The following is a 12,516-nucleotide window of genomic DNA, read 5'->3' on the forward strand; positions in this document are numbered from 1 at the left end:
AGATCATTCGAAACAATGAGCTGGGTTGGGTCAAATATTTCCAACATGCCTGCTGGTCAACAACCAGGTACCGAGTGAAGTTATAATTCTATCCAATCCACAAATTCCTGAGTTATTCAAGTCTAAGACCGCAAGGCTAATTTATCAAACCTATAGAAAAATGACTGCACTGTCGTCATACAATTCTGATCGATTTGGAATAAATATTGTTAACAGAAAATGAATTATATAATAAAGAGAAAAATGTCACACAGCTCACATTGGATCATCCCGAATAATCCCAGTATAAATTAGAGCCATAAATAACTGAAGCATGTTGAAATGAAGTGAGTGTGAATGGCAATGTTCATATCAATTGTAAAACCTTAGCTCAATAAAGAAACGGTGAAGGAGAGAATGTTACTTTTTGTTCTCTGCTTTGATGTAAGACATAATCATCAGTGAACGGCTAGGAAATTAATAAACTAAATAAAATGATTATGATTTGCAACTTTAATTTAATTTTTGAAAGAGCAGCACCTACCCTTAATCCTTGCACCATTTATTGTTCCAGTTATAGAACTAATTGTGTTGAACATGTGGATTTCCAAAACGTTTTCTACAAAAATTGTTAACACCAATCTATTCTTTCCACAGAATACAACTTTCATCGCTATGGTATTGTGTTTAATTTTACTAATCAGTTTCTCAACAAGGAATAAGGACACAGACGCTGAACAATAAAAGATGTTGATGACGGCCAATCACAATCCCATCCCTGCCCCATCACCCTGCACATTGACACCTACTCCCTTGTTACAAAGTATTCATGGGGTTGATTTCCTATTATTGAAATTTTGGTCGCAATATGAATATGTTTCTGTTATCAGAAGATGCAGCAAATATTACTTCAACCAAACTTTCCAATGAATTAAATATTGATCATAATAATTATAAGCTTTATTGTGACAAGTTAACTTACATTAACACTGCAATGATGTAACCGTGAAAAGCTCCTCGTCACCACATTCCGGCGACTGTTCGGGTACACTGAGGACGAAATCAGAATGTCCAATTCACTTAACAGCATGTCTTTCGGGACTTGTGGGATGAAATATGAGCCCCCGGAGGAAACCCACGCAGACACGGGGAGAACATGCAGATTCTCCTCAGACAGTGACCCAAGCCGGGAAAAGAACCTGGGAACCTGGCACTGTGAAGCAACAGCGCTAACCACTGTGCTACCCTACCGCCCATAGATAACAACAAATTCCATATTCTGCTCAGTCAATCCGAGCCTCCAGCCTCTCAATTTGTGATCCCGCTAAGAGGGCACAAAAGATGTTTACATATGCCCACTGTGGGGAAAACCATGGTGAACTGCATCTACCTCCCACACTGTGTGAGGACTGTAATAAAATCAATCGTCACGACATGCCAAATATTTTGTGTTAACTGCTGAAGACGTCAACAGACAGGCAGTCACCTGAACATATAATTCCAAATCATCAATGATGGCCTCAGCTATTAATTTCAGTGCTGTCCTGTGGCGTGGATTAATCAGACAAAGATACAAATTTATGTAACTTTATAGTTCAACAAGAAGAAAAATAATCAGCATTCTACCATTGTTGCCACAGCTAAACGCTGTGGTGAACAGCAGACAAAGAAATGCCACATAGCTTCTACATTACTTGTTCTGGGGATAAAATTAACTTAAATGAATAGAAGAGAAGGAAATGTGAAAGATATAATTTGTTTTGTTTGTGAAAATCTGCACCGTTATAACCCTAAAGGAGGGAAATATATATTTTACTCTGCACTTTAGTGCAAGCTAATTTGATATTCATTCGAATCACGAGAAAGGAGCAAAAAACTGCTACAAAATATAAGAAGAGCAATGTTCCTTCACTCTTTGGAAAATAGCTAATAAATGAACAACTGTACAACGTGTAAGATACCGAATATAGAACTGGTATTATGTGAATGAACTTTCCCAATACATTCTGTGCAAACAATGTTAACTTCAATCTGTTTGTTCCACAGAGCAAAATACTTATCCAGGTAAAGTATTATGTTTCATTTTTTTATATTTCACTCTCCATATACTAGTGACAGAGTAGGAGCAATAAATATTAATGATAGTCAAACAATCCATTCAATGCACGATTACAGTATACATCAACATCTAATCCCTCACTACAAAGTGTTAATTAGGTGAATTTACTGTTCTTGAAATTACTCGCTGAAGAATCTATATCTTTTTGTTCTCCAAGTTGCAACAGAAATTGGTATTTCTCAAATGTTGTATTTGCCGAGAGTTTCAGCTGACCCTATGAAAAATGATAACAGCAAACTGTAGATCTTGCCAAGGAAAACCTCTCCCTTTACGATTCCTGTAAGACATGGAATGAATGAACAGTATTAGAACATAGAACAGTACAGCACAGAACTGGCCCTTCGGCCCTCAATGTTGTGCCGAGCCATGATAACCCCACTCAAACCCACGTATCCACCCTATACCCATAACCCAACAAACCCCCCCTTAAGCTTACTTTTATTAGGACACTACGGGCAATTTAGCATGGCCAATCCACCTAACCCGCACATCTTTGGACTGTGGGAGGAAACCGGAGCACCCGGAGGATACCCACGCACACAGGGGGAGGACGTGCAGACTCCACACAGACAGTGACCCAGGCGGGAATCGAACCTGGGACCCTGGAGCTGTGAAGCATTTATGCTAACCACCATGCTACCCTGCTGCCCAAATTGAAAGGCAGCAACAGTGAGAATCCCCATGGTAAACCGCATTTGCCTCCCCAAACTGTTTACAGTCAGCAGTGAAGGCAATGATCAACATCGGGGCAAGTCATTCAGACTATTGGGTGGAATAGTCCAGCAGCTGGATGTTTTTAACGACAAATGAGACAGTTCTATCCAATCAACTGTGTCAAATATTTCCAAATTAAATAACATGATTATGATTCAGATTTTTAATTTAATTTTTGAAAGAGCAACACCTATCCATAATTCTTGTACCATTTATTGTTCCAGTTGTAGAACTAATTGTGTTGAACATGTGGATTTCCAATACGTTTTCTCCCTAAATTGTTAACACCAATCTATTCTTTTCACAGCATACAACAGCAACTACTATGGTATTGACTTTACTTTTACTGATCAGTTTTTCAACAATGAATAAGGCCACACACACTGAACAATATAAGATGTTGATGACAGCCAATCACAAATCGATCACTGCCCCATCACCCTGCACGTTGACACCTACTCCCTTGTTATAAAGTATTCATGATTCCCTATTATTGAAATTATTGGTCACAACATGAATATGTTTCTGTTATCAGAAGATGCAGTAGAAATTACATAAAACAAACTTGCTAATTAATTAAATATTCAGCTGACCCAATGTAATTAGAACAACAATAACAATTATAATCTTTATTACCACAAGTACATAGAACATAGAACAGTACAGCACAGAACAGGCTCTTCGGCCCTCAATGTTGTGCCGAGCCACGATCACCCTACTCAAACCCACATATCCACCCTATACCCGTAACCCAAAAAACCCCCCCCCCCTTAACCTTACTTTTATTAGGACACTACGGGCAATTTAGCATGGCCAATCCACCTAACCCGCACATCTTTGGACTGTGGGAGGAAACCGGAGCACCCGGAGGAAACCCACGCACACAGGGGGAGGACGTGCAGACTCCACACAGAAAGTGACCCAGCCGGGAATCGAACCTGGGACCCTGGAGCTGTGAAGCATTTATGCTAACCACCATACTACCCTGCTGCCCCAGTAACGCAGCAATATTTTTACCGTGAAAAGGACCGCGTCGCCACATTCTGGCGCCTGTCCGGGTACACTGAGGGAGAATTCAGAATGTCCAATTCACCTAACAGCATGTCATTCGGGACTTGTGGGAGGAAATATGAGCCCCCGGAGGAAACCCACGCAGACACGGGGAGAACATGCAGATTCTCCTCAGACAGTGACCCAAGCCGGGAATAGAACCTGGGAACCTGGCACTGTGAAGCAACAGCGCTAACCACTGTGCTGCCATACCGCCCATAGATAACAACAAATTCCATATTCTGCTCAGTCAATCCGAGCCTCCAGCCTCTCACTTTGTGATCCCGCTAAGAGGGCACAAACCGGGCAGCACGGTGGCCTAGTGGTTAGCACAACCACCTCACGGCGCTGAGGTCCCGGGTTCGATCCTGGCTCTGGGTCACTGTCCGTGTGGAGTTTGCACATTCTTCCCGTGTCTGCGTGGGTTTCGCCCCCACAACCCAAAAATGTGCAGAGTAGGTGGATTGGCCACGCTAAATTGCCCCTTAATTGGAAAAAATAATTGGGTAATCTAAATTTAAAAAAAAAAAGAAGAGGGCACAAACGATGTTTACATATGCCCACTGTGGGGAAAACCATGGTGAACTGCATCTACCTCCCACACTGTGTGAGGACTGTAATAAAATCAATAGTCACGACATGCCAAATATTTTGTGTTAACTGCTGAAGACGTCAACAGACAGGCAGTCACCTGAACATATAATTCCAAATAATCAATAATGGCCTCAGCGATTCATTTCAGTGCTGTCCTGTGGCGTGGATTAATCAGACAAAGATACAAATTTATGTAACTTTATAGTTCAGCAAGAAGAAAAATAATCAGCATTCTTCCATTGTTGCCACAGCTAAAAGCTGTGGTGAACGGCAGACAAAGAAATGCCACATAGCTTCTACATTACTTGTTCTGGGGATAAAATCAACTTAAATGAATAGAAGAGAAGGAAATGTGAAAGATATAATTTGTTTTGTTTGTGAAAATCTGCACCGTTATAATCCTAAAGGAGGGAAATATATATTTTACTCTGCACTTTAGTGCAAGCTAATTTGATATTCATTCGAATCACGAGAAAGGAGCAAAAAACTGCTACAAAATATAAGAAGAGCAATGTTCCTTCACTCTTTGGAAAATAGCTAATAACTGAACAACTGTACAACGTGTAAGATACCGAAAATAGAACTGGTATTATGTGAATGAAGTTTCCCAATTCATTCTGTGCAAACAATGTTAACTTCAATATGTTTGTTCCACAGATTACAATACTTATCCAGGTAAAGTATTATCTTTAATTTTATATATTTCACTCTCTATAAGGTACAGTGACAGAGTTGGAGCAATAAATATTGATGATAATCAAACAATCCCCTCAATGCACTATTACAGTATACGTCAACATCTAATCCCTCACTACAAAGTATTCATTAGGTGAACTTTCTGCTCTTGAACTTACTCGCTGAAGAAATTATATATTTTTTCTCCAAAACGCAGCAGAAATTGGTATTACAGTCAGCAATGAAGGCAATGATCAACATCGGGGCAAGTCATTCAGACTATTGGCTGGGATAGTCCAGGAGCTGGATGTTTTTAATGACAAATGAGATAGTTCTATCCAATCAACTGTGTCAAATATTTCCAAATTTAATAAAATGATTATGATTTGTAACTTTAATTTAATTTTTGATAGAGCAACTCCTACCCATAATCCCTGCACCATTTATTGTTCCAGTTGTAGAACTGTGTTGAACATGTGGATTTCCAATACGTTTTCTCCCTAAATTGTTAACACCAATCTATTCTTTTCACAGCATACAACAGCAACTACTATGGTATTGACTTTACTTTTACTGATCAGTTTTTCAACAATGAATAAGGCCACACACAGTGAACAATATAAGATGTTGATGACAGCCAATCACAAATCGATCACTGCCCCATCACCCTGCACATTGACATCTGCTATCTTGTTATAAAGTATTATGGGGTTTATTTGCTATTATTGAAATTGCTGGTCACAAAACGAATATGGTTCTGTGATCAGAAGATGCAGCAGAAATTACATTCATCAATTTTGCTAAATAATTCAATATTCAGCAGACCCAATGAAATATGATGGCAGCAAATTTCAGAACCTGCTCTGCCAATCCAGCCTCTCACTTTGTGATCCCGATTGGAGGACACAAAAGAAATTTGAACAGACCGGCTGTGGGAAAATCCATTCTGAACTGCATCTGGCTCCCACACTGTGTGAGGACTGTAATGAAATCACTGGTCACAATATGACAAATATTTCACGTGATCAACTGGACAGGTCAACCTCCAGCCATTATACGAACATATGTTTCGACACAATCAATGATGGCCTCAGCTATTGAATTCAGTGCTGCTCTGTGGTATGGGTTTGGATGAATGAGACAAACATGCCGATTTATACAACTTGATAATTCAGCAAAATGATAAATAATCAGCATTCCTCCATTTTTGTCACAATGAACAGCGAAACGCTGTGGTGAATATCAGACAAAGGAATGTCACATAGTTTGTACATTACCTGTTCTGGAGCTAAAATGAACGTAAATCGATTGAAATGATGGAAATGGGAAAGATTAAATTTGTTTTGTTTGTGAAAATCTGCTGATGATGGTCAATCACAAATCCCACCACTGCCCCATCTCCCTGCACATTGACATCTACTCCCTTGTCACACCGTACTCATGGGGTTTATTTGCTATTACTGCAATTACTGGTCAGGAATTGTGTATGTTTCTGTTATTAGAAGATGTAGTCCGCATTCCCCACCTGCAGATAAGATAATCTTTATTATTGTCACAAGTAGGCTTACATTAACACCGCAATGAAGCTACAGTGAAAATCCCCTCGTCGCCACATTCCGGCGCATGTTCGGGTACACAGAGGGAGAATTCAGAACGTCCAATTCACCTAACAGTACGTATTTCGGGAATTGTGGGAGGAAGCCGGAGCAGCCGGAGGAAACTCACGCAGACACGGGGAGAACGTGCAGACTCCGCACAGACAGTGACCCAAGTAGGAATCGAACCCGGGACCCTGGTGATGCAAAGCAACAGTGCTAACCACTCTGCTACTGTGCCACCTTCAACTCTCCTGTACAATCATTGCTATATCAGCCTCACTCCTGATCTTTCCCTCATTTCTTGCCTGAATTTCAACTTATATTCTCAGTTCCTAGTCTGCCCTTTTTTATTCTTATCCCTGCGGTTTATATTTTTGAGACACTGCACTCCGTGACCCTTCTGACACCCTCCTGTGAGTCGCGAACCGCATTTTGAGAAACATTGTGCAAGGTAACGATTGTTGAACTGGTTTTGTGTAAATGTACTATATCAATTTGTTCTCTGCAAACAATGTTAACTCCAATCTGTTTGTTCCACAGATTACAACTATTATCCTGGTAAAGAGTTATCTTTAATTTTATACATTCCACTCCCCTCAGAGTGACAGTTTCCGAGCAGAAACGATATTAATGAGAGCCAAACGCAATCCCTTCAATGCACCATTACGCTCGATGTACATTCACATTTAATCCCTCACTACAGAGTATTATTTAGGAGAATTTTCTGTTCTCAGAATTACTCGACAAGGAAAATAAAATTTTTTCCAAAAAGCAGCAAGAATTAGTATTTCCCAAATTTTGTAGTTGACTAGAGGTTTAGCTGACCCTATGATTGTGTCCGGAAATATCTGGTCGTTGGCCTCTCCCCTTATGATTGCCCACAGGCAATGAACTATCAGTATTGAAAGATAGCAACAGTGAGAATGGCCATGCTTAACTCCCCTGCGTACAGTCAGCAGTGAAGGCAATGGTCAACATTGGGGCAAGTCATTCATACCATTGGCTGGAATTGTCCAGCAGCTGAATGTTTAACGTCAAATGAGATAGTTCTAGCCAATCAGCTGTGCCAATTATTTCCAATTTACCTTCTCGTGAACAAGCTGCTTCAAAATGAATTTATAATCCTATCCAATCAGGATCCTTCTGGGTCACTCAAGTCTGTCCTGCTCTGAGATGTGATCATTAACCAGACCACACTGCACATTTAACAAAATTGCTGAAAAAACTCAGCAGGCCTGTCCCATCTATCAGGAGAGAAACCTGTTTCTTGTTTTGGATTCCATCATCTGCAGTATTTTTGTTGTTTTATACATATTGGCTGCACTGCTGACGTACAGTTCTGACTTATTTTAAATGATGAAATCTTTAACAACGGCATTAAATAACAGAGAGAAGAAAGCAACTTACACAACTCATGCAGGATTGTCCCCAAATAATTCAAGTATAAATTAGAGACATAAATAACTTAAGCAAGTTGAAATTTGGGTGTGAATGGTAAACTTTAGTTCAAAACCTAGGTAAATACATAAACTATGAAAGAGAGAAATTTGCATTTTATTCTCTACATTGATGCAAGACAGTTAGATATTTGCCTACAAAGGAAGGAGATATGAATAACCATGAAAATAAAATCATTTGAATGGAAATTTTCATTTAATGTTTGAAAGAACCACACCAACCTGATAATGCTTGCATTGTTGAATGTTCCAATTGGGAATCTAACTGCTTTCAAAATGTAGATTTCCAAAACACTGTCTCCAGAAACTGTTAACACCAATTTATTCTTTGCTTTCCGCAGGAAACAGCTACTACAACAAAGGTAATGATTTTAATTTTACTGATCTGATTTTCAACACGGAATAAGGTCACAGGCCCTGAATAATAAAAGATGTTGATGGCGGCCAATCACAAACCCCGTCTCTCACCAATTACCCTGCACATTGACGTCTATTCCCTCGTTACAAAGTATTCACGGGGTCAATGCAGGTCAAGGAATAAAAATATGTTTTTGTTCCGAGAAGGTAGAGCAGGACTGACATTTCTAATTGACAAAATGTTCAGCTGACCCAATGAAATATGATAACAGCAAATTTCAGATCCTGTCCAGGCGAAGCCAGCCACCAGGCTCTCACTTGGTGATTCCAATAATGCTCGGAGGGCAGGGAGAGTAACTGAAGGCAACAACAGTGGTTAAACCGAAGGGGAAGATGCTGGAAAATCTCAGCAAGTCTGGCAGCATCTGTAGGGAGAGAAACGAGCTAACGTTTCGAGTAGGATGACTCTTTGACTCAAAATAAGCCGAATATTTCAAATAGCTGTTGGACAGATTACCATCGGGTTATAATGTGAATATATAATTCTTTCCTATTGGAGGCTTTCTGAGCTCTTAAAATCAGTCCTATCGGAAATGTGATCATTAACCAGACCGTAATGAAAATTGATTCAACTGAAGAACTTAGCAAGGTTGAAATAAATTCTGTACCCCAAACAATTTTCGTTATATTTAATTGCATGAAAGCTTCATTGAATACCTGACAAAGGAATGTCAGATAAGACCATAAGACATAGGAGCAGAATTCGGTCACTCGGCCCATCGAGTCTGCTCCGCCATTCGATCATGGCTGACATTTGTCTGATCTCCATTCTCCTGCCTTCTCCCCATAACCCCTGATCCCCTTATTAATCAACAACCTATCTACCTCTGTCTTAAAGACACTCTGATTTGGACTCCACAGCCTTCTGCGGCAAAGGTTCGGCAGATTCACCACCCTCTGGCTGAAGAAATCCATCCTCATTTCAGTTTTAAAGGATTGTCCCTTTAGTCTGAGATTGTGTCCTCTGGTTCTAGTTTTTCCTACAAGTGGAAACATCTTCTCTACGTCCACTCTATCCAGGCATCACAGTATCCTGTAACTTTGAATAAGATCCCCCCTCATCCTTCTGAACGCCAACGAGTACAGACCCTGAGTCTTTAATCGCTCCTCATACGACAAGCCCTTCATTCCAGGGATCATTCTTATGAACCTCCTCTGGACCCTTTCCAAAGTCAGCACATCCTTCCTTAGATATGGGGTCCAAAACTGCTCACAATACTCCAAATGGGGTCGGACCAGAGCCTCATACAGCCTCAGAAGCAGATCCATGATCTTGTATTCTAGCCCTCTCGACATGAATGTCAAAATTGCATTTGCCTTCCTCGCTGCTGATTGAACCGGCACATTAACCTTAAGACAATCTTGAACAAGGACTCCCAAGTCCTTTGTGCTTCTGCTTTCCAAAGCCTTTCCCCATTTAGAAAATAGTCTATGCCTCCATTCTTCCTTCCAAAGTGCATAACCTCACACTTTCCACATTGTAATCCATCTGCCACTTCGTCGCCCACTCTCCTAGCCTGTCCAAATCCTTCTACAGCCGCCCTGCTTCCTCAATACTATCTGTCCCTCTGCATATCTTTGTGTTATCTGCTTATATATTAGATAGCTCAATAGATAGCTCATATATTATCTGTCCCCAAATGATCTTATCAAAAAATAGAACCAAAATTAACTTAAATAAATTGAAATGAAGCGGGGCTGAAGGGTAAAATGTGTTTTGTTTGTGAAAATTAATGCCAAGCTAGAATTTGTCATGGAGATAAATATTGCCTTGATGCGAAGTAATTCGATGTTGATCGGAAAAGGGAGAAGTGATGAAAAAAACTGAAATGAAACAGGAATGCTCCTTTAGTTTTGGAAAGACCCAAATCAGCGCCGTGCTAAAAGTGCCAATTGCTGAACTGCTTGGATCGAAAATGTGGATTTCCAAGTCATTTTCTGCAGACGGTGTTGACACCAATCTGTTTGTTCCACAGGATATGGAAATTATGGCAAGTATTGTCTTTATTTTCCGAGATCTGTTGCACCCCCACGAATAAGACCAGAGAGAGTGAGGAACAAAACTGTCGATGGGAGTGAATCGCGAGTATAGTACCGCACCAAAAGTGACTCCGGTCCTGGAGCAATGTAGGACATTAATTGGGCTAGCACATGGAATTCGGGCAATTCCAATGCATGCCCATGTGCGATACGACGGGGTCGGGATCGGCACTGGGGAGCCTGACAAGCAGGAACTGCACATAAGCACTCGACGCCTCACACATTCTCACCCCAGCCAGGCAGGTGGTACTGGTTGCGTTGGAGCTTGCCCATCTCATTGATGGGTTGGCTGGGGCAAGAGGGTACCTAGGGGGGGGTGCCCGAAACACCCCCGATTTTCAGCTGACGAGCGATTCTCCGTCTGAATGCGGTATTAATTCAGTTAGTTTTCTGTTCTGAAATTACTCAAGGTAAACGCAACGTAAAATGAGATTTACCAAATTGTGTGGTTGATTAGAGGTTCAGCTGACCTATCAAAAAAAGATAACAGCAAACTTTAGACCCTGCTCAGGAATTGCTGGTCTTTGGCCTCTCCCTTTATGATTCCTGTAACGCAGGGAATGAATGAACAGTATTGAAAGACAGCAACAGTGAGAATAGCCATGGTAAACGGCATTTACCTCCCCAACCTGTTTACAGTCAGCAGTGAAGGCAATGATCAACATCGGGGCAAGTCATTCAGACTATTGTCTGGGACAGACCAGGAGCTGGATGTTTTTAACAACAAATGAGATAGTTCTATCCAATCAGCTGTGTCAAATATTTCCAACATGCCTGTTGGTCAACAGTTAGGAACAGAGTGAAGTTATAATTCTATCCAATACAGAGCTTTCTGAGTTACTCAAGTCTGTCCTGCCCTGCTCAACGACCATTAACCAGACCGCAAGGTTAATTGATCAAATATGTAGAAACATTACTGCACTGTCGTCATTCAGTTCTGATCGATTTGGAACAATAAATTGTTAACAAAAAACTGCATTAGATAATAAAGAGGAGAATGTCACACAACTCATACTGGATCAGTCCCAAATAATCCGAGTATAAATTAGAGTCATAAATAACTGAAGCATGTTGAAATGAAGTGAGTGTGAATGGCAATGTTCAACAAAGAAACTGTGATGGAGCAAATTTTATATTTTACTCTCTGGATTGATGCAAGATAAATCTTCATCGATGAACGGATGGAAAATTAATGAACTAAAATAAAATGATTATGATTCGTAATTTTAATTTAATTTTTGAAAGAGCCAATGCTACCCATAATCCTTGCACCATTTATTGTTCCAGTTGTAGAACTAATTATGTTAAACATGTGGATTTCCAATAGATTCTGTCAAAACGTGTTAACACCAATCTATTCTTTCCACAGGATACGGCGGCCACTCCCATGGTAATGTCTTTACTTTTACTGATCAGTTTCTCAACAAGGAATAAGGACACAGACACTGAACAATATAAGATGTTGATGACGGCCAATCACAAATCCCACCACTGCCCCATCTCCCTGTACATTGACATCTACTCCCTTGTCACACCGTACTCATGGGGTTTATTTGCTATTATTGCAATTACTGGTCAGGAATTGTGTATGTTTCTGTTATTAGAAGATGTAGTCCGCATTCCCACCTGCAGACAAGATAATCTTTATTGTTGTCACAAGTAGGCTTACATTAACACCGCAATGAAGCTACAGTGAAAATCCCCTTGTCGCCACATTCCGGCGCATGTTCGGGTGCACAGAGGGAGAATTCAGAACGTCCAATTCATCTAACAGTACGTCTTTCGGGAATTGTGGGAGGAAGCCGGAGCAGCCGGAGGATACCCACGCAGACACGGGGAGAACGTGCAGACTCCGCACAGACAGTGACCCAAG

At 40.6% G+C, this 12,516-nt stretch overlaps 1 protein-coding gene across 10 annotated transcripts in view; it reads left to right on the forward strand.

Moving 5' to 3' along the window:
* Positions 1-12,516, forward strand: part of LOC119958360 — a 93,674-nt gene that overhangs the window by 54,601 nt on the left and 26,557 nt on the right. For 6 of the 10 annotated variants that reach the window (XM_038786818.1, XM_038786820.1, XM_038786823.1 and 3 more), the window contains 7 exons: positions 637-657; positions 2,026-2,043; positions 3,120-3,140; positions 5,114-5,131; positions 5,666-5,686; positions 7,270-7,287; positions 8,528-8,548. In XM_038786818.1, coding sequence (XP_038642746.1) covers positions 637-657; positions 2,026-2,043; positions 3,120-3,140; positions 5,114-5,131; positions 5,666-5,686; positions 7,270-7,287; positions 8,528-8,548 — 138 coding nt within the window. Of the gene's footprint in view, positions 1-636; positions 658-2,025; positions 2,044-3,119; positions 3,141-5,113; positions 5,132-5,665; positions 5,687-7,269; positions 7,288-8,527; positions 8,549-12,012; positions 12,034-12,516 lie in introns of all 10 variants that reach the window. The other 4 variants (XM_038786828.1, XM_038786822.1, XM_038786825.1 and 1 more) reach the window with 4 other exon arrangements.

This window comes from Scyliorhinus canicula, chromosome 29, assembly GCF_902713615.1.
Source record: "Scyliorhinus canicula chromosome 29, sScyCan1.1, whole genome shotgun sequence".
Lineage (NCBI taxonomy): Eukaryota > Metazoa > Chordata > Chondrichthyes > Carcharhiniformes > Scyliorhinidae > Scyliorhinus > Scyliorhinus canicula.